The sequence below is a fragment of the Aquarana catesbeiana genome, linkage group LG03 (assembly GCF_042186555.1).
Source record: "Aquarana catesbeiana isolate 2022-GZ linkage group LG03, ASM4218655v1, whole genome shotgun sequence".
NCBI classification, from domain to species: Eukaryota; Metazoa; Chordata; class Amphibia; order Anura; family Ranidae; genus Aquarana; species Aquarana catesbeiana.
This window is the reverse complement of record NC_133326.1, coordinates 17744415-17768064: the sequence shown is the minus strand read 5'-3', so window position 1 is coordinate 17768064 and position 23650 is coordinate 17744415. Positions and strand designations below refer to the sequence as shown.

Below are 23650 nucleotides of genomic sequence, written 5' to 3'. Positions count from 1 at the left end.
CTGCTGAAGACTTAGCATCACAATCATCTGTTGCCTCTGTCAGAAGCAGTTCATGTGCCACCACAGCCAGATTTACAGTCCACACCCACGGCCTCTCAAAGATCCCGGCCAGTGACTAGATCTCACTCTGTACCCCTTGCTGAAGATGAAAACAGCGAGGATGAAGAGAAAGATTGTCTGTGGCCATCTCGAATGCCAGGGCCTGCTACCCCCCCCCCCCTTTCTTCTCCTCCCAAGGTGACTGAGGTGACTTTCAGGCCAGAGGCTCTTGAGTTTGTACCTCAAAGTCCACCTTTTGAAGAATTGGAAGACCCTCAATCAATCTGACAACAGACCCCTAAGACTTTCCATCCTTCATTGAGGAAGCTGAAGCTGATATGCAGGAAGAAGAAGAGACCAGTGTGCCTGTAACCCCAAAACCTAAAGAACAGCGAGAGCGAAGGGTTATTCACCCACCCAAAAGACTAATTATGATACTTTGCGTGAAAGCTCTGAGGAGGTCGTTCTCATTGCAAAAAGGACTCTTGAAGAAACTGACCCTTCCACTGCAGATTTGGTGGTGGACAATCCCAACTCACTGTCAGGGCTGGGCTCAGCCCTTCCTTCTCTGAGCTGGCCACTCAGCTGTCGGATTATTGCCAGCTCCTATCTCTCCACAGTTACTCAGCTGTTGATGATATCCTGCTCGTCAGTCCTGCCTACATAAGCCGTCCAGTCCAGAGGATCTCTGCCTTCGCCTTGGTCAACATCACAGAAACAATCTCCTGCGATCCTGTTCAAGACTTGCTTTGCTGACATCCCTTCTGGCTCCAGATCCTGCTTGCTGTTCCACTACATTGATCCCTGACTTCTGGCTTGGCTGACTATCCGTTCCGGTCACTGAACTTTGGCTATGTTTTGACTATGTTTGTTCTTTTTACTTTTATTATTAAACAAGTGTGATTTAACTGTACTTCTGTCTTGGCCTGATTTCTTGGTTTCTGACACTCAGCCCCTGGCACATCTAGCTGGGCCATTCCAGTTAACCTCCCCCCCTATGCTAATTGTTGGGATGTTCCTCTGCCAGGGTTTTATGCAGATGTAAATTGTATGGTTTCCTGTGCACACTAACATGTTTTTTTTTTCCGTGTGTATATCAAAAGCATGTAACAGGTCATACACTCTTTACCTCCTTTGGTGGGGGGAGTGTGTAGCAGGGGCTACTCTATTACCCATGGTCCCGCACCTCCCGCCATTCCTGCCAGCGACTGCCGGACTGAATAGACATTAACACAGGCACTCACTGAGGGAGAGCACACCTGTGAGTCCCTGTGGGGGATTTCTTCCCCTCCCTCCCCTCTTCCTGTGTCCCTATTGGCAGGAAGAGGAAGCCAATCAAGCAGCAGCAGAGGACCACGGCCCACAATACAGCCCCATTGATTTGGACAGGGGGTGGAACTACCAAGCCAAGCCTGCTTTGCAAGAAGGGGGGGCTAGCTAAAGAATTAAGCTTGTTGGTCTGAGGAGAGATCACCATGAGGCAGGGAGGTGAACGGAGGTGTAAGGAGAGACTACATGTATCCCCTGAAGAACCATGCAAAGAAGGTTCCAGAGACCATCCAGAGATGGTTGAAGATGGATGTACCTTCTGTACCACCTAAAATCTCTATTTTTTATGGAATATCTCTGAAATGATGTGAGATCTAACGTTAAAACCACTTGATCTTACCGGATCTAAGGAATATCTATATATCTATTAGCCTGAATGATTTTTGACCAGAAAATTTGATATGGGTGGGCCAGCCCGTCCATATATACCACCTAATATATCTATTTTGATGTGGAATATCTCTGAAATGATGTGTGATCTAACGTTAAAAACACTTGATCTTACCGGATCTAACGAATATCTATTATCCTGAATGATTTTTGGCCCGAAAATTTGATAAGGGGGGGCTAACCCATCCATATGTACCACCTAATATTTCTATTTTGATGTGGAATATCTCTGAAATGATGTGAGATCTAACGTTAAAACCACTTGATCTCGCCGGATCTAACGAATATCTATTAGCCTGAATGATTTTTGGCCAGAAAATTTGATAAGGGGGGGCTAACCCGTCCATATGTACCACCTAATATCTCTATTTTGATGTGGAATATCTCTGAAATGATGTGAGATCTAACATTAAAACCACTTGATCTTACCGGATCTAACGAATATCTATTAGCCTGAATGATTTTTGGCCAGAAAATTTGATAAGGGGGGGCTAACCCGTCCATATGTACCACCTAATATCTCTATTTTGATGTGGAATATCTCTGAAATGATGTGAGATCTAACGTTAAAACCACTTGATCTTACCGGATCTAATGAATATCTATTAGCCTGAATGATTTTTGGCACGAAAATTTGATAAGGGGGGGGCCAGCCCGTCCATATGTACCACCTAATATCTCTATTTTGATGTGGAATATCTCTGAAATGATGTGAGATCTAACGTTAAAACCACTTGATCTTACCGGATCTAACGAATATCTATTAGCCTGAATGATTTTTGGCCCGAAAATTTGATAAGGGGGGGCCAGCCCCCCCTCATTAATCACTTAATAAGTCTCCAATTATGTGAGATCTAACGTTAAAAACACTTGATCATACCGGATATAACAAATTGCTTCCAAAATAGCTAACTGTTTGGTCAATTTTTTGATAAGGGGGGGCTGATGACGGGTTAGCCCCCCCAGCAAATAACTGTTAATATCGATTCTTCTGTGTGAGATCTAACGCAAACAACGGTTGATCTAACCTGATCTAACAAAGATCTAACAAACTGCATAAGATTTTTTCAAAAATTTTGATATGGGGGGGGCTAACCCGGCAGAGGTCCCAACTCGAACTCTGCCAGGCCATAGCAACTGCCATTTGCGGGCAGGGACCCCGGGCCCCTTTAGTGTAGCAACAAAAATAGGAAAGTCTTTAGTGCTAGCTGACCTTTTGGTGGACTACTACTTCCCAGTCAGTCCTCTTCAGGCCCTACCAGCCCTCCTGGCTGCAGCTACCCGACTCCGCTGCCCATGACATCACAGTCTCTCCTGCTGGCTCTACATGATCCATAGCTCCCAACTGTCCCTGATTTCGAGGGACTGCCCCTGATTTGGAGCAATGTCCCTCTGTCCCTCTTTCCTCCTCATTTGTCCCTCATTTTGGTCTAATCTATATAGTTGTATATAAAATGCACTTTTTATCTTTTCAAAAAGTGTTTCCCAGTGCTAAACCTTTCATCCAAATTCTAAATTGCTGCATTTGTAAATGTTAAAAGCCAATATAAAGTATAATAGTAGTGGTTAAAAAAAGCCCTTTTGGATTTAATTTACCTTTTTTTTTTTTTTTTTGTTATTTCTCCTTTAACCACTTCCGGACCGCCGCACGCCGATGTACGTCCCTATTTTGGGGACGGATACCGCTGTTATGGTAGTAGCTAGCTGCCATAACCCCGGTATCCCCGCGTTCGGCCGGCGGTCTGGTACAAGATTAAAGTGTTCTCTGCAGAGCGATCACTTTTATAGGAGGCGGGAGAGGCCCCCCCCCTCCCGCCGCGATCCGGTGCTCTCCGCCGCTTACCGGAGCCGTCGGCATCGGCCTAGGCGATCGCGTCTGTCCCCTGGGCTGACATGGAGGCAAGTGAGGGAAAGATGGCCCCCCACCCGTCTCCATGACACTGCAGGGCGGAAGCAACGTCAAAACGTCACTTCCGCCTATAGCTATTAAAGGGCCAATTTATTTTGTTTATTTTTTTAAATTACAATTTTTTTTTTTTTTAATTGCATTTTAGTGTAAATATGAGATGTGAGATCTTTTTGACCCCAGATCTCATATTTAAGAGGTTCTGTCATGCTTTTTTTCTTTTACAAGGGATGTTTATAGGAATAAAAGTTACTTTTTTTTTTAAAAAACAGTGTAAAAATAAAAAGTAAATGGTAAAATAAATAAGAAAAAAAAAAAAATTAAAATGCGCCCGTCCTGCCAAGCTCGCGTGCAGAAGCGAATGCAGATGTGAGTAGCGCCCGCATATGAAAACAGTGTTCAAACCACACATGTGAGATATCACCGCGATCAGTAGAGCAAGAGCAATAATTCTAGCCCTAGACCTTCTCTGTAACGCAAAACATGCAACCGGTAGAATTTTTTAAATGTCACCTATGGAGATTTTTAAGGGTAAAAGTTTGTTGCCATTCCACGAGCGGGCGCAATTTTGAAGCGTGACATGTTGGGTATCAATTTACTCGGCGTAACATTATCTTTCACAATATAAAAAAAAAAAAATGGGCTAACTTTACTGTTGTCTTATTTTTTAATTCAAAAAAGTGTATTTTTTCAAAAAAAAGTGCGCTTGTAAGACCGGTGCGCAAATACGGTGTGACAGAAAGTATTGCAACGCCCGCCATTTTTTTCTCTAGGATGTTAGGAAAAAAATGTATAATGTTTGGGGGTTCTAAGTAATTTTCTAGCAAAATAAAACAGTTTTAAACTTGTAAACACCACATCTAAGAAAGAGGCCCGGTCTTAAAATGGTTAAGAGGGCGTGGCAGGGGGCATGTCCTATGCCTACATACGTTTGCAAGTAGGTGTCCCTCATTCCCATCTCAAAATGTTGGGAGGTGTGTCTACATCCATCTCAGACTGCACACTCCCAGTCCGCTCCAGCATGCCTCCCCGGCTCTCCCAACTGTGCCCCTCACTCACCAGCCCTCCTGGCTGCACTCTGATAGATCCCTCCTGGAGACTTGCCCGGCAACACTAGCTCCTGTTGTCCTTCTCGGTCCTTCTCTGTGCCTCCTGTCCAGATCCTTCTTTGTTACTCAGAAAGGCTCCGACTTGCACCCGAACCCCACAGGCCCAAGGTCACCCCCCCAGACTGGGAGGTACCTCAAAGGCCCCGAGAACCTAGTGCTCCATCTCCAGCTTCTTCCATCCGGCCACTCTCTTCAGCTGGGCTGACCCTGGGCATATCAAGGAGGCCTGCCCCCTGCCAATCCCAGTTGGGAATTAGGGCTCCCTGAGACACCCCAGACAGCTCCACCTCTCTTACCCTCCTTCCTTCTAGAATCCTCTAGAACAGTGATGGGGAACCTTGGCACCCCAGGTGTTTTGGTACTATATTTCCCTTGATGCTCAACTACATTGCAGAGTGCATGAGCATCATGAGAAATGTAGTTCCAAAACATCTGGGGTGCCAAGGTTCACCATCACTGCCCTAGAAGCAGAAGGGAGGTAACCGAAAGATGATACTAGCATTGAGTTACCAGCCTACACTGAGCCACTCCCAGCCCACAGAGATCAAAACAAACAGGCCTAGCTTACAGCTAGGCCTGATTAAATTTACCTTCACTTACAAAAATCCCACTTCTAGCACCTACCTAAAGTAGAGGGTGCTACATTACACTTGCACAAAGTTAGGGATTTCGTAGCATTAGAGTCAGGCTGGGTTCACACTAGCTGTGGCCGTGGCTCACAGCAGGGAGTCCAGTGCGTGTCTGTTCACCATTTCAGGTGCAAATCAGGCCTCAATATTTGGCTGAGTTTGCACCTGAAACGGACCAGGAGATACACAGGACCCTTCTGCAATTCGGACTGCGCCACCCCACCCCCCGAGAGGTGTGTGAACCAGCTCCATTGAGAGCCGGTCACAGTCTCCTGTCATGTAAATTGGATGCGGGGAAATCCACATCCAATTTGCATCAGTGTGAGCGCAGCCTAAGGTGTATGATGAACCAATTATACCAAGCAGAGCTAATGATCATCAATTTCATATGTAGGTTGAAACACAGTCATTAACTGAAACGGAAACAGCTGTGTAGGAGGCCCAACACTGGGTGAGGAACAGCCAAACTCTGCTATTAAGGTGAGGTTGTGAAAGACAGGTTCATGTCACAGGTCATACATCATGGCAAGACTGAGCCCACAAGGTAGTTATACTGCACCGGCAAGGTCTATCCCAGTAGACTGGGGCTTCAAGATGTGCTGTTCAAGATATTTTGAAGAAGCACAAAGAAACGGGCACCATTGGAGACCGTAGACACAGTGGCTGGCCAAGAAAACCTAATGCAGCAGATGAAAGACACATCATGCTTACTTCTCTTCAACATTGGAAGCTGTCCAGCAGTGTCATCAGCACAGAACTGGTGGAAACCAGTGGGGCCCTGGTACAACTATCTACTACCACAGAACGCCTTGCATTGGATTGAAAATAATAATATTAATTATTAGTATAGCGTTGACTGATTGGACGCTTTTTCTCAGTAAACGCAATTCCTTCTCTGATTGGATAAGCTGGAGTTTGTTATTTTTATTATTCAAAGCAAACCTACCCCCTCCATCCATCGATGTCTCCATGCTTTATTTTGTTGGGAAATCACTTGGATAAACACCCCCCTGGCATCTCTAGCTGCGGGTATCTTGAGTAAGGGCAAAAAGATTCATGTAGCATTTACTTCCTGGAATCTATCTTCACTTAGCTCAGGCATGTAATAAGGAGGGTATGCTTAGCTGAGAAAGCTCCTCCTCCAGATGAAAGGGAAAAAAAAATGCCATGAAAAACGACTGGGATGCACCATTATCATCATTTTGGCCAAGGCCAGACACCAGGAAGTAGCTGAAGAAATGTAAAAAAAAAGTTTAAAAAAAAGTTTTAAAAAAGTTTAAAACAGCAGCACACAACAGAATGCACATTAAATTATAAAGTGTTAATGCAGGGGTTTTTTGTTGTATTTCTCTCTCCTGAGGGAGAAAGCAGTAGTATTGGGAGCAATACCTTCTGCTCTTGATCACTAATATATCTCCTATTATACAGTGCCTTAAAGTATTCACACCCCTTGAAATTTTCCACATTTTATCATGATACAACCAAAAACATAAATGTATTTTATTGGGATTTTATGTGATAGACCAACACAAAGTGGCACATAATTGTGAAGTGGAAGGAAAATGATAAATGGTTTTCAACATTTTTTACAAATAAATATGTAAAAAGTGTGTGGGGGGGGGGGCATTTGTATTCAGCCCAAAATATCTCAAGCTCTGTGAGACTGGATGGAGAGCGTCTGTGAACAGCAATTTTGAAGTCTTGCCACAGATTCTCATCTGGATTTAGGTCTGGACTTTGACTGGGCCGTTCTAACACATGAATATGCTTTGATCTAAATCATTCCATTGTAGCTCTGGCTGTATGTTTAGGGTCGATGTCCTGCTGGAAGGTGAACCTCTGCCCCAGTCTCAAGTCTTTTGCAGACTCTAACAGGTTTTCTTCTAAGCTTGCCCTGTATTTCGCTCCATCCATCTTTCCATCAACTCTGACCAGCTGTCCCTGCTGAAGAAAAGGATCCCCACAACATGATGCTGTCACCACCATGTTTCACGGTGGGGATGGTGTGTTCAGGGTGATGTGCAGTATTAGATTTCTGCCACACATAGCATTTTGCTTTTAGGCAAAAAAGTTAAATTTTGGTCTCATCTGACCAGAGCACCTTCTTCCACATGTTTGCTGTGTCACCCACATGGCTTCTCGCACACTGCAAACAGGACTTCTTATGGCTTTCTTTCAACAATGGCTTTCTTCTTGTCACTCTTCCATAAAGGCCAGATTTGTGGAGAACACGACTAATATTTGTCCTGTGGACAGATTCTCCCACCTGAGCTGTGGATCTTTGCAGCCCCTCTGGAGTTACCATGGACCTCTTGGCTGCTTCTCTGATTAATGTTCTCCTTGCCCAGAGTAATGGCATGGGAGCCAAACACCCCATATCTAGGCAGATGTAGCCAACAGTGGAGGCCCTGGACGGGGCTGGAGGCTGGGGAGAGGTAGGCCTGCACTCAGAAGAGCCAGCTGTGGACTTCCTGACCCTTATGGAGGTTGGGGGCTAGGGTGGGGTGCAATAGGCCTCTTAGGCTAGGCCACGAGTTCCCTTGAGGATCCTGGGAGAGGTGTACCTATGGAGGAGGTGACTGCAGAGATTCTCTCCCGGTGAGTACTAATGACCCCAGGTGGAGAGAGACTGTCAAGGAAAGAGGGCTTACTTTAAGGGCTGCATGATGTGACTACTGCGGACTGTCCACTAAATGTTTTCGACAATGCACTGTCAAGTTACCCCGGATAGTATGTCGGTGTGATCTGACTGTTCATTCCATTTTCCAAGTATCACCAGTAAAGTGCAGCAACTCTATGTGTGTTCATTCCTTCCTTTGGGGATATAAAGGTCAATGGCCAGAAATGTTGGGAGAAGGCCTCTGGCATGAAGTGGGCACAAGATGACGGAATGTTACAGCCTCAGCAGGAAGGTCACAGTTCCAGCAGGAGAGGAGCGGGCAGGGACTTGTGTGACTTGGCGCCAACACTTAGCCAATCGCAAGCCCCTCTTACAAACAAGTCAGTGGAAACACATCATCTGGAGGGAGGGATGCAGTCACCTCATCCTTCGAGACCAGATAAGAGGGAAAGGCCACCAGTTTTTAAAATTCCTCCTGCTGAGAAGTGTTAGAGAGAAAAGAATGGCATAGGGTGCCACCATAAATTGAATAACACCCAACTCCTAAACTGCATAGTGTGCTATTCCTTGGGGATAGTGTTGTTAAATACTAGTAACCAGTCTCGAAATACAGGGAAACCTTGTCTTGCCTTATCCATGACACTGGGCCCATTAAAGGTCCAGGCTTTGCCTGTCACGGTGGGCATACGCCAGAGGGAGTCTTCGGGGTCTTGGAACCTTAGAAGTGGCCCACAGCTCTGGACCTGCATAGAACCCTGCTTCACAAGTTGCACTTCATGCCAAAGTGAGCTCCTAACGCAGGATCCAGTGCCTGAAGCAGACATACAGGTCAGCCCCACACAGGATCCCCAAGGTACACACTGAGGGTAACCTGATAGGTAGCACAAGGGAATAAGTAGTGATAAGTTAATAAATGTTTCAAATTTTTTCTCAATGGTTAAAAAAGAAAAATACTTCTACAGAGAACAGGTCCATTCACCTAAGGACGCTAACAAAGAACTGGAGCCGCAAAGAGTGGGTGAGGTTTTAGGTGTACACTCTAGGGGTGGCTCTAGCAAAAGATTTTGCCAGTGTCCAATAACCTCAAGGTAGCAGCATATAACCCATGGTCTATGAATACAATTCCCGTGTCCTGTACTGTACAGTTAAAGTGGATCAAACCTGTACATACAGTATACCCATTGATGTGACTAGCTTCAGGTCAACACACATAGATGAAACAAATCCTCATGCATAAGTTGTACCTTTTTATCTGTAGTCTTCTCTTCTCTACATCTGTTCAAAGTCCAGAATTTACACAGCATTTCCGAGCTTCACAAGTCAAGGGGTGGGGATCTGATGTCACACCCTGCACAGTATAGTGCAGAGAGTGGAGTGTAATCTGGGACCTGAGTGGAGGGAATTGACACCCCCCCTCTACACAGTATTATAGGGAAAATGCACAGCTGAGGCTGTCAGTCATCTGTTTGCTGGAGGGGATGGGGCTGTCTACCGGGATTGCTTAGTGTTGGTATAAACAAGGGATCGGCAACCTACGGCCCGCCTCTGCCGCTAAATGTCCGGCCCATCAGTGCACGTGATGAATTCACGTGCACCCGGCCCACGGACATTTCAACACCTTCACACTGACCGTGTGCAAATATCCGGCCTCGGCTTGAAGGAGTTGTACTGGGGTGATGCCTGCGGCGCATCACCCCGGTACTGTTTTTAAGAGCCGGAGGTCAGCTTCCTTGGGATAACAACCGATGTAGTTAAGAAGCCGCTCGGCTGTTATCCCAAGCAGCAGGAGGGGACATTCCCCCCTTCTGCGGCTCGCTGGGCTGTCCTGTCCCAACGGGAGGCCCGAGCGACCAGCCAGCATGTCCGTTGGCTGGCCGGAGACCCGAACGAAGCCGGAATCGGCTTTGATCGGGTCTCGGATCTAGTAACCTGGAAGCGATGTCATGACACGGTTTACAGAAAGGCGCCAGATTTAAAAAAAAAAAAATTACAGCATTCAAACCTGCCAAACTTGGCGTTTTGAATGCTTTTAAGTGCAAAGGAGGGATTTGGGGTCTTATAGACCCCAGATCCCTCCATAAAGTGTAAATGTCACTGCCTATTACTGTCATAAGGGATTTTTACATTCCTTCTGACAGCAATAAAAGTGATCAAAACATTTCTGTGTAATGTAAAGAGGTGTGGTGCCTGTGTAATGTAAAAGGGTCCAGAGGTGCAGGGGGCTGTGTAATGTAAAGAGGGGCAGAGGGGCAGGGGGCTGTGTAATGTAAAGGGGTCCAGAGGTGCAGGGGGATGTGTAATGTAAAGAGGGGCAGAGGTGCGGGGGCTGTGTAATGTAAAGGGGTCCAGGGGTGCAGGGGGATGTGTAATGTAAAGAGGGGCAGAGGTGCAGGGGCTGTGTAATATTATCTCAATTTATTATCACATGACGAATGCATATTATCCATGCATTCACATACATTGAATCCATCCCTTAAGTGGAAAAAGGCTGCTGACCCCTGGCATGGACTGTCCGAAGTGATTCATACAGATAAAGGAATGAAAGAACACACATAAACCACACAAGGTGCTTTGGATAGAGGCAAGTGCACACTATAGCAGAATTTGCTTTGTCCATTTTTCATTTCATTTCACCACTGATGAAATATTTTTACTGCTTTTTATTACTAACAGTGTGTAGCATTAGTAAAGGCAAAGGGCGGGCAACATTTTAGAGCTTTTTTTAGAAGATGGCCTATCCTTTTTCTTTAAACACTTGTCAACCGGAAGGTTTTACCCCTTCATGGCCAGGCCAATTTTTCTATTCGGCACTGCGCTACTTTAACTGGTAATTGCACGGTCATGCAGCACTGTACCCAAATGAAATTTATATTATTTTTTTACACCAATAACGCTTTCTTTTGGTGGTATTTGATCACAGCTGTTTTTTTTTTTAATTTTTTGCTACAGTATATAACAAAAAAAAAATTTTTGAAAGAAAAAATGATATTTTCTACTTTCTGTTATAAAACATGTCCAATAAATTCAAATTTCTTCATAAATGTTGGCCAAAATGTGTTGTGCTTCGTGTCTTTGGTAAAAAAAATAAATTAAAAAATTGCAGTACAGTAAAGGTATATTAATTGGTTTGTGTGACAGTTATAGAGTCCACAAACTATGGTTATATGCAGTGCATCCGGAAAGTATTCACAGCGCTTTACTTTTTCCACATTTTGTTATGTTACAGCCTTATTCCAAAATGGATTAAATTCATTATTTTTTAAAATTTATTATTGGTTCCCGCATCGCATTAGTGTGAACCCAGGGTGAGTATAAGGGCAAAGGCTGTGAATATTTATGTATGTGATTCTTATTTTTTATTTTTTTTATTTTTAATACATTTGCAAAGATTTTAAACAAACTTCTTTCACGTTGTCATTATGGGGTATTGTTTGTGGAACTTTGAGGAAAATAATGAATTGAATCCATTTCTCGAGGCCCTAAAATGCCAGGATAGTACAGATACCCCCCAAATAACCCCTTTTTGGAAAGTAGACAGCCCAAGGCATATTTAGTAAGAGGCATGGCAAATTTTTTTTTAAATTGTAATTTTTGGCACAATTTTATGGAAAATGTAGAAATTAAATAATAATAATAATGTTTTTTATTTTTCAAATTTTTTTTGTACATACTGTCACCAGTGCAGTACAGGGTCATCATTTAACTGGTGTGGCGGTGATCAGGGACACTGACTGGTGACAGTATGTAAAAAATAAATAAAACATTTGTAATATTTCCTTTTCTGGGGATCAGGTTTTTTTTTTTTTTAATTGAACTATTCTGGATTATAACAGTGATGATCGCAGTTATAAGCAAGAGTTTTAGCTCTTACGAATGGCTTTCATTCATGACAGCTTGCTTACTATTGTGATCTGTGATTGGCTACAGCTAATCACATGGTACAGGGTGATGTGACTGGCCCAGGTACCATGTGATAGCTGTGGGCCAATTATAGCATCACAATTGTAAGCAAAACAGTCATAAATGGAAACCGTTTATGATTGTTTTGTTTACATTGTAATCATGTGATCGCCTATGATTGGTCATAGCAATCACATGATACCCCGGCCACTCACAGCAGCCTGGTACCGAGTGTCATGATCTGCTTTGTCCACCGGGGAGGTGGGGGGCACGCCAGCCCAGTGCGCATGTGCACTGCAATGTACCAGTATGTTTCGGTGCCTGCAGCTGCCGCCCGCTCGCAGTAAATGTACTGTGGGCAGACGGCAAGTGGTTAAAGCGTAACTCCACTTTTCTTGAGAAAAAAACACTCCCCTCTGGGTGGTCTATGTACATTGCAAGGATTATAACAACCTTTGTTGCAGATTCCTACCTTTTTGTTATTCTGAAGACATCCCTGTGTGTTTGTCTGTGCCTCTGTGTGGGTCTAATGGGAGTGGTTTCCTAATTATCAGCCAGCTGTGGCAGCTGCAGGGCACTAATAAGGAAATCTGCTGGGCCTGCATCCCTTTAAAAGTGTTGCTATTGGAAATATCTCACCAAAAATGACATTTTTGTTGCAGGGGATGCCTTAAATCTGACTTGTATTTTAGTGCAGACTTCTGGGAAAATTGGGGAGCCAATCACACAAGCAGGAAATGATGTTTCTGGGGAGTGGTCAGGACACATTCTGTGTACAGAACAACTCCATGTAGCCATATTGCATTGCATTTATAGAAAATTACAGCGTGGGCAGATTGAAAAGGAAAGGTAATTTTTAATAACATTCAAATACAATATGACTTGTATTGCAATTGTGCACGCTATATTATTTTATCTTTATTTCCTATTTTTTTCCTCCCCATGCAAGTGGAGTTACCCTTTAAAGTGGTTGTAAACCCATTACAACAACTTTATGCTACAGGTAAGCCTATAGTAAGACTTACCTGTAGCTACCCAGGATCTCCTAAACCTGCACAGTTTAGGAGATATCCCCTGTCCCCTGCATGTGCCAATGACATTGGCACATGCGCACTGGGGCAAACTGAAGCAATGGCACGTATGAGCCATTGCTTCAGTCTGTGTGCTGTTACCGGCGCCTCCCGCGCGCATGCGCGGGAGTGACGTCATCGCGGCTCCGGCCAATCACAGCGCTGGAGCCACGATACCTAGAAGTAACCCCCGGGAGAGATATCATCGGCCGGAGGGGGAGACGAGGACGGCTGCGGGGGGCTTCGTTCTTGGGTAAGTAATTCATAATGAGCTAGTATTTTTTTTTTTTTTACCAGGGTTTACAACCACTTTAAGTGCAGCAGGAAGAGATCAGGTCACTTTCCCTGCCAGACAGGGCTGTGTTGTGTGGCAGAGATGTGCAAATCTCAGAACTGGATGGATAAAAACACAAACCCTTTGGTGGTTAAAACAACTGCCATATATGTATTTCATCTGTGTATTTAGCTCTACGTTTGGTATTCAGCTTTGATTTGCTTTTTGATTTTTCACCGTCCTGCAATGACCCATCAAAAAGAACATTCAGACGCAATTAAAATGAAATGAAAGTAGGAAATAAATACTTTGTTATTTACATTTTTCAAGTACAGAATTTCAGTTAAACATTTTTACTTGAATAATATTCCCCAAAGGAACAGCCATTTCAAGAGAGGAAGCCATCAAACCAGCATGCACAATTTAAACTGATGGAGAGAACACATTTCAGTCCTAACATTTATTGAAACCATATTTCTTTTCTTTTTTTTCCAGATTATTGGCAAATAGCCGCCGGCATGATCCCATCTCCAGTCCAGGGACCAGTGATTGCTTTTCTTCATTCCACATCCAGTTTGAACTCACAGTTTGCTCACTTTATTTTAGGCGCTATTTTTTAATGAAAAGCAAATTTTTTAACATTTAATTTGAAAAAAAAAAAAAATACTTGATATACTTTGAAAGAATGAGTAAGTCCAGAAATCGGGATGACATAGGAGGGCAAAATAAATTAGGTGAAATTGTGATATGTTCGGTGAACTTGGAACATATGTCTTTCATGACGTTAATACAGAAAACAGAGGTACATCCTCTAATGAGCCTATAACCTTCACTGACATATCAAGACACAATATAAATGGATTCCATTTGGTTTTTGTTGGATCACACGGTGCAGGATTGTACAGGAACCTATAACAACCAATCAAAACTTAAAGGTGCAAAAAAATGTTGATGGGCCGCCATGGGGTCCTAAAAACCACCACTCTTTGTTGAATATTTATTAAATATATATAAAGTACCCAGAGGTGTAACTAGAACCTTCAGGATCCTGGTGCAAGAAACCTTGAAGGTGGCGGCAGCCCCCAAGAGCAGATTTAAAAATCGCCTGGGGTGCCGACATCAGGGGATCCCGGGACAGGTAAGTGTCCTAATATTAAAAGTCAGCAGCTACAGTATTTGTAGCTGCTGACAGTTAATTTTTTTGGTGGAGGGGCTGGAGCTCCACTTTAAGGACCATCTGGGAATTAGCTGCGGCACACACGGGGTCCCGGGGCCCTTGCCACTGGTCCTGGGTCCCTTTCCACTGGTCTCAGGGCCCTTCCACTGGTCTTGCGTCCCTTTCCACTGGTCCCAGGGCCCTTCCACAAGTTCCGGGGCTCCGGGGCCTTCCACCCAGGCCTGGGGCTCTTCCCACTTAACCCAGGGCCCTTTACTCCCTTTGTGGGTCCCTTTATTACAGTCCCGCAGCGGAACCATTTCACATGTTTTGCAGCAGGCCCCTTCCTACTGTCTTGGGGCCTCCTACAGTGATGGAACTCCAGGTCCCAGTCACAAGTGCGACCTTTGCCACCCTAGTAGTGAAAGTATCCACATGTGAAAAATTAGGACACTTGATTACATACTGTTGGATAATGGTAGTAGATTAGATACAGGGTTTTTTTTAATAAAAACATTTCAAGAGATATTCACCCTGTAAAAACGGTATGTACGTTCGATCTGTGTGAATGCTAGCAAACCTTATTTAAGCTATTTTTTTTCTCCAGCTCAAATGTTCTTCATTCCCGGGAATAGAGCGCATCAGGAAAATACTGTATCATGGCCACTAGATGCTGCCGATGGTCATAGTAAATGAGTATCTTTTTCCTATGATCATCATATCTATTGACCATAAAAACATGGAAGAACGATGGAGGAAAGAGACCAATTGTCCATCAAGTCAAGCCGCCCCCCCCCTTTTTTATTATATTTTTTTAAAAATGTTTTGACTGAGTATAGATCTTTATTTGTATGTTTGAATTCACATACTGTTGACTGACTCACTACCTCTGCTGGAAGTCTATTTCAAGCTACTCCTTCAGTGAAATAATACTTTCTAAGATACGTTTTGAACTTTCTACCTGCTAGTTTGAGGTCATGTTCCCGTGTTCTTGATCTTGGCTTCATATTAAAAGTACTGCCCTCCTTATTCACCCCCTTGATGTATTTAAAGGTATCAATCACTCCCCCCCCCCTTTTCCTTCTTTCCTTCAGACTTTACATGTCCTTAATTTAGCATTTTCCTGATTCACGCTAGCTTTATGAATGAAGAACATCCAACCTGGAGAGAAAATAGCCTAATAACATTCAATTTTGCTGGCATTCGCACAGAATGAATGCACATGCAATTTCGCAAGGCGAATGACTCTACAAATAGTATATAAATACACCCCTTAGGCCCCATTCACACGTCACAAATCGCAGGCAGAATTGGCGTGATTATTGAGTTTTGACCAAACCCAAGCCTGAACCCAAGCTCCTCACTGGTTCTGGGGCATTAAAGTGGTTCTAAAGGGTTGTAACGTCTAAAGGTGTGCCTCTCCTCCCTCACCCCAGCCCCCCTAATACTTACCTGAGCCTCATCTCAATCCAGCGATAAGCATATGAGAAGCGGCTCTCCCAGCTCTCTCCCTCCTCATTGGCTCAATTGGTCATTCACAGTCAGTGAGGAGGAAGTGGGGGGGGCTGATGCATGCATTGTGTGTCAAATGGCGTGTACACGCGACCGGACTTTGACAGCAAAGGTCCGACGGAACAAATCCGTCGGACAATTCGATCGTGTGTGGGCTTCATCTGACCTTTTTTGTTGAAAAATCTGACAGACTTTAGAAATAGAACATGTTTCAAATCTTTCCGATGGACTCGAGTCCTATCGAAAAATCAGTTCGTCTGCATGCTAGTCCGACGGACCAAAAACGACGCAAGGGCAGCTATTGGCTACTGGCTATGAAATTCTTTATTCTAGTCCAGTCGTACGTCATCACGTTCGAAACGATCGAACTTTGGTGGGATCGTGTGTAGGCAAGTCTGTTTAGTTGGAACTCCGTCGAAAAAAGGCCTTCGGAGTTCAGTCTGTCAAAGTCAGCTCGTGTGTACGTTGTATTATAGTTACAGAGTAAGGCTCATGAGCAAGCATGTATGAGTGCCCCATAACAAGTGGCTTGCTATGGGGGTACTCAGCAGGGGGGAGGGGCCAAGAGCACTGGCAGGGGACCCGAGAAGAGGAGGATCGGAGTTGCTGTGTGCAAAACCCTTACACAGAGCAGGTAATTTAAAAAAAAATGTATTTTATTTTTGTTTTAATTTTACCTTTGCAATCACTTTAAATAAGAAAGTATTGCAGCATTCCTGTCTATGGGAATGAATGTTTGACCATTCTTGGCTCGCAGTCTCCACTCTAATTTATCACAAAGGTGTTCTATCGGGTTGAGGTCAAGACTGCAGGCCAGTCAAGTTCCTTCACCCCAAACTCGCTCATCTATGCCTTTATGGTCCTTGCTTTGTGCACTGGTGTGCACTCATATTGGAACAGGAAGGGGCCATCCCCAAACAGTCCCTACAAAGTTGGGAGTATGCAATTGTCCAAAATGTCTTGGTATGCTGATGCCTTAAGAGTTCCCTTCACTGGAACTAAGGGGCCAAGCCCAACCCCTAAAAAACAACCCCACACCATAATCCCCCTCCACCAAATGATTTGGACCAGTGCACAAAACAAGGTCCATAGAGACATGGATGAGTGAGTTTGGTATGGAGGAACTAGACTGGCCTACACAGAGTCCTGATCTCAACCCGATAGAACACCTTTGGGATGAATTAGAGCGGAGACTGTGAGCCAGGCCTTCTCATTGACATCAGTGCCTGACCTCACAAATGCCCTTCTGGAACGGACTAAGACTGAGATGCCATTACAACTACCTCAATTGCCATTGAGTTGCCAATACTTTTGACAATATAGTGTATGTATTGGAACTGGAATTTTGCTTTAATGCAGCTTAATGACATAATAGCTTTATAGCATAGTGCTTCCAAAACTAGGCTTCATAATGACACAATAGCCGTTCTCTCTTGTAAACTGGAATTTATAGACTACTTGTGTGTGCAGCATTCTCGTATACTGTAACAGATCGTGTAAAGATCATCATTGGACCATGTACAAGGAAGGGTATTTTTTACATTTATCAGCCAATTCTCTGGAGGAGGAGGGGATTGCATTGTTGGAAAAGTACAAACTACAGGAAGACAGAAGGAAGGAAGTCATTAAGTCAGACAGACATACTATAATTTAGGTCTTCTCAGATGAAATACTAGAGGTAAAGAGTCTGTGTGCCATTAGTGATTTCACTCCATCGAGAAAGAAAAGTCTTTTCTGAAGTTTTCCCCTGACTGCTGTAAGGTTCTAAGTTAGTACAGTGGTGACAGGTCATTATTTTATTTCCTTTTTACATGTGTTATGTTGATTCCTGTGGTTCTTGGGTGACTAATGGAGAAAGCCTTAAGTACAGGTATTGATAAGTGTATATATTCAGTTTATTCATTTGTAACTTTTTCCAAAACCATCTCAGCCAATGACTTTTAAGACTCATCACTTGTTAGCCATGGCCATTAACAGAACATTTTTAGCATACCAATGAACGTAAATGGTATGCTATAAAAACTGACTTGACATTCGTTCACTATCTACTGGGTATTGCTGCGCTGTCTGGTAGCTAAGAGAGCCCTTAGTCTATTTGTTAACCTAGGTCCACTGCTTTCTCTTTGTTGTCTTCCATTTCTGCCACCCTGTCTGGCGACGCTTGCAGCAGCCAGTCCATTCCCAGTACGGAACACACTCTGCTGTCCAACATCTCTGTCCAAGCAGTTAAAAGTAAGAGCTACTCCTACATTGCTTTTCATGACCCTTGAAGACCCATCAGAAGTGCCATCAAAGCATCTACCAAGGGCAATCTCTTTAGCAGTTCTTGGATCCTGATCAGTGACCGTGTAGATACCATAATTGTGCCCAAGAGGGTCAAGAGGAGCTAACATTGTATACTCATTGGTGTCATTGTTGACAGCCATGGGTACGTGGTTGATAAGATATTCATGCAGCATGGTGTTAATGGCTTCTCTTCGACAACTTCCTTGTGGAACAATCTTCACAAGTGTACGGTCAACTCGATCTTGATCATACAACATGCCACTACATTTGAATTCAATGCATGCTGAAGACAGATTGGATTCCTCCATATCTCTGGTACTACGCACATCTCTAATGCCATACAGCTGACCAACTGTCTCGGGGTGCGTGCCACCCATGTTTCTAGATCTCACAATAATCTCCTGAGGACCAATAATCTTAACTTTCATGTAGCAAGCTCTATACTCCATTGGCTTTGGCCACCAAGCTAAATAGTCTGCAGTCCAGCTCATTGGGTCATCTTCATTAAAAGATACAGAATTGAAGTCATACCGGTCACCTTCAACTCTGTAGAATCGAAAATGTGCAGCATTGAAAGGTGCCTCTTCACACTCTTGAAGTTTGTCGTAAGCATAAACAGGACCGTTACTCTCTTCAGCAGCATTGGGACTTGGCTTAGCTACATTGATGCTAAAAGCTGTCTTCTTGACCTTGGGGTCGTCATGATCAGTTCTTCTGTAATTCAGTTTATTCAGATAAGGCTGTGGAACACCAATAATATTTGGGTTGAATTTGGGAGAAGACTCTACTGGCTCCAGTTCTTCTCCTCCCAGTGTGGCTGTTACAAATGCAGAGTACGCATCTGGGCTTTGGTCATCACAAAATGCAGGTAAACAGGCTCCATTTGAGCCAGTTATGGCACTGTCAAAACGACCCCAAGCACGAGGATTGGAAGAGAATCCTGGTGTAGGTTCCATATTTATTAAGTTCATCACTACACCTTCTATTTGTTCACTTGGTAGAAACCTTTCACTTCGGTATGCACGGACTTTAACATAACATCTTCGGCTTTCAGGAACATCAAGGTTAAAAAGTCTTCTTTCTCTTATTTCCATGTTGCCAACAAGGAAAGTTCTTTCCTCTCTTTTACCACGTCGAACTGCACCTTGCACGAAGTCTCCTTCTTCCTCCCAGAGCCCAGTTTCTGGGTTTAGGGACCATAACTTCATTTTCTCAAGGTGTTCCGACATTTTGACTTGTGTGGAGTCAAGGAAGACTTTAACCGCTCCTGCATTCAAAGATTCTATACCTTTCTCATCAGTAAAGTCAACAGAGAACATTCCATAAGATCTTAGTGGCATGGTATCTCCTTCCTCATTGACAAAGTTTAAGTCACTCTGTGCAGCAGGAGCAGTTGATACATTTCGTGGATCCAAAAATGTAACGCTGGCTTTAACCTTTCCATTGTAGGGCTCCCCATTCTGTCGATAGAAAGAGTTTGGTGGAATTTCCAGTTCGGCTATCGGGTCACTGTTTTCTACATCTCCGAGTGCTATCTGATTTGTATTCATTGAGTCCAGTATCACTGGTTCTTTTCGCCTAAGAAGATGAATCTCATGAAAGACAGTGCCCCCCTTTTTATTGAATGGAAGAACTTTTGTGCTGTTAACAAATTTTTGTAGTCGGTCAACAAAAGTCAGAACCAACCTTTCTGTGTCTGCAGGAACTTGGATGGAGAATGTGCCTTTGTACCCTGTCATGCTGACTCTGGCATTTCCCATGTATATGTGCCCAAATCTCATGGGCTCCCCTGTATCAGAAGCAATTGCTCTTCCACGGACAATAATTTTGGTCTCTGTGCACTTGAGACAACCACACTCAACAGCCACTTTAACTGGAAGAACATAGCCTTGACATGAGATCTCTTTTTCTTGTGTCTTAGTGATTCCACAGCAGTAGGGTACTGCATCTTTACACCGCAGTCCATTCTCCAGATCTCCAGGACAGGAAATGGAGGGGCACTTTCCCACATTGTAGTAAAAAGAATTGGTGGCGTTTTGAAAACAGTCGTGAGGAAGCCTAATGAGATGTTTCTCTGGTTTGGAATTGCAGGCATGTTCTTCATTAGCTGAAGAAAATATAACATTGAAAATAATTATAAACACTTTGAAATATGTTGTAATAATACACCATCACCTAGTTCAATGGTCTCCAAACTGCAACTGGATGTGGCCCTTTGCTTGCCTTTGACCAGCCCTTGAGGCACTATTCCATTCCATCCACTGACACCAATGATGAGACACCATTCCTCCCACTGACACCAATGATGGGGCACTTATCTTCCCACAGACACCAACGATTGGGCATTATTCCTCCCACTGACAGCAATGATGGGGCACCATTCCTCCCACAGATGCCAATGATAGGGCACTATTCCTCTCCTAACTACCAACAATAGATAACCATTTCTCCCACTCATACCAACAATGAGGCACTATTCATCCCACTAAAACCAATGAGGAGGCACTGTCTTCTTCCACTGATGCCAAGAGGTTTTCTATTCTTACTGGTCACAGTCTGGCCACCCTAAAGCTTGAAAGACTGTTAAGGCTTTTTGTTTAGCAAGTTTGGAGACCCCTGATCTAGTCAGGTGTAATAGTATATAGTATATAGTAATAGTATATATAAAAAACCCTGTCAGGTTTTTATTGCTGTCTGTCCCCCTGTTAGGAAGATGTACCCTCTCTATTGTCCTGGTGACTTTTATCATTGAAAGTGAAAGGATATCCTACATTTTGAGAGCCAGCAGATGGAGCTCTAGGCTCTTTTTCACATGTTTACCTGTCTATCCTAAGCCTGATATTTTCAGAACAGAAACTCATCCCTCTTCTTTCCTTTCTTCCTCACCTTCCAGATTGCCCTTTGTGAAGCTTAAATCAAACTGACAGCGCTTCTGCCATGCTTTTGCTTTTGCAAACCCACAATGCTCTGTAAATCATAAATCATGTGTCACAGTGCATTCTGACTCTCTATTTGGATACTATAAATACTAAATAACAAATATAAATAGTTTCAAAGGCATTACATAAAAATAACCCAAACCATTACACATTCTCTTTTAAGAGAGCTCTCACCAAAGTTTTTTTTTTCATCCCCCAAAGGAGAAAGTGCATATAGCACTTGGTCCTGCTCTGATTGACGGCTCATTGCAGATTAAAAGCATTTCTTTATTTCCATCAATTCTAGCTGTAGCTCCACCCCAGTCTAAAGCCCAATTTATGGGCATGCTTGTAGGGGGGAGGAGCACGGAGCTCCCACCCACTCTCCAAACTGACTGTTCTTATGCTATTATGAATGCACAACCAACGCTGCAGTAAACATGTAGGGCACCAGCAGATCTATTACTAGGGTTGCCACCTTTTCTTCAAGCCAAACCCGAACACTTTAGTGGCCTGGAACACCTTTGGGTGCCCCAAGGAGAGTAGTAATGTGGTGCGCATATGGTACTGCAGTGAAAAGTGGGTGTGTGGCCAAATTGCTCTTGGTGACATCATCTCCCTGCCCCCGAGTGATGCCGAACCTGCCCCCAGACAGCCGCCCGCAGCTCCCAGACAGCAACAGATTTGTGCGTGACTATCTTGGTTACTTGGGGATCCACAGCCCGGTCTGAATAATGTGTCTGGATTTCAGTCTGCCTCAAACCCGGATGCATGATTCAAAACCCAGACTGTCTGGTTAAATCCCGGACAGGTGGCAACGCTATCTATGACACAGCTCCAACAGTGCTGCTTGCTCATTTATAATAGTGAAAGATCATTCAGCACTGTGGGGCTGTGTGATCTATCTTTCGGGGCTGTGTATGTTTATAGGCAGACACAGATCAAACAGCCCTGCAGTGCTGAATGCTTTTTTTTACTATTGTGAAAGAACAGGCAGATCTGATAGCTCATTCATAATAATGAAAGATCATTCAATGCTGTGGGGATGTGTGATGTTTCTTCTGGGGCTGTGCATGTTTATGTGTATGTGCGGTTGCTTGTAAACCTACAGTGAGGGAAAAAAGTTTTTGATCCCCTTCTTATTTTGTAAGTTTGCCCGCTGACAAAGAAATGATCAGTCTATAATTTTAATGGTAGGTTTATTTTAGCAGTGAGAGACAGAATAACAACAAAAATATCCAAAAAAACGCATTTCAAAAAAGTTGTAAATTGATTTGCATTTTAATGAGTGAAATAAGTATTTGATCCCCTATTAATCAGCAAGATTTCTGGCTCCCAGGTGTCTTCTATACAGGTAATGAGCTGAGATTAGGAATACTTTCTTAAAGGGAGTGCTCCTAATCCCATCTTGTTACCTGTATAAAAGACACCTGTCCACAGAAGCAATCAAATCAGATTCCAATCTTTCCACCATGGCCAAGACCAAAGAGCTGTCCAAGGATGTCAGGGACAAGATTGTAGACCTACACAAGGCTGGAATGGGCTACAAGACCATCGCCAAGCAGCTTGGTGAGAGGGTGACAACAGTTGGTGTGTTTATTCGCGAATGGAAGAAACACAAAATTACTGTCAATCTCCCTCGGTCTGGGGATCCATGCAAGATCTCACATCATAGAGTTTCAATGATCATGAGAACGATGAGGAATCAGCCCAGAACTACATGGGAGTATCTTGTCAATGATCTAAAGGCAGCTGGGACCATAGTCACCAAGAAAACAATTGGTAACACACTACACCATGAAGGACGGAAATCCTGCAGCGCCTGCTAGGTCCACTTGTTTAAGATAGCACAGACCCATCTGAAGTCTGCTAATGAACATCTGAATTATTCAGTGGAGAACTGGATGAAAGTGCTGTGGTCAGATAAGACCAAAATCGAGATGTTTGGCATCAACTTAACTCACTGTGTTTGGAGGAGGAGGAATGCTGCATATGATTCTAAGAACACCATCCCCACCGTCAAACGTGGAGGTGGAAATATTATGCTTTGGGGGTGTTTTTCTGCTAAGGGGACAGGACAACTTCACCGTATTAAAGGGACGATGGACGGGGCCATGTACCGTCAAATCTTGGGTGAGAACCTCCTTCCCTAAGCCAGGGCATTTAAAATGGGTCGTGGATGGGTATTCCAGCATGATAATGACCCAAAACACATGGCCAAGGCAACAAAGGAGTGGCTCAACGAGAATCACATTCAGGTCCTAAAGTGGCCTAGCCAGTCTCCAGACCTTAATCCCATAGAAAATATGTGGAGGGAGCTGAAAGTTGGAATTACCAAGTGTCAGCCTCGAAACCTTAATGACTTGGAGAGGATCTGCAAAGAGGAGTGGGACAAAATCCCCCCTGAGATGTGTGCAAACCTGTAGGCCAACTACAAGAAACGTCTGACCTCTGTGATTGCCAACAATGGGTTTTGCCACCAAGTACTAAGTCATGTTTTGCGAAGGGGTCA

General features: G+C 43.8%; 1 protein-coding gene across 3 annotated transcripts in view; it reads right to left on the bottom strand.

Moving 5' to 3' along the window:
* Positions 1–17360: 17360 nt before the first annotated feature.
* CILP (cartilage intermediate layer protein) overlaps positions 17361–23650 on the bottom strand; it is a 135857-nt gene continuing 129567 nt past the window's right edge. For all 3 annotated transcript variants that reach the window (XM_073618330.1, XM_073618332.1, XM_073618331.1), the window contains one exon: positions 17361–20327. In XM_073618330.1, the coding sequence (XP_073474431.1) occupies positions 17980–20327 (2348 nt within the window). In that variant the 3' untranslated portion in view covers positions 17361–17979. The remainder of the gene's footprint in view (positions 20328–23650) is intronic.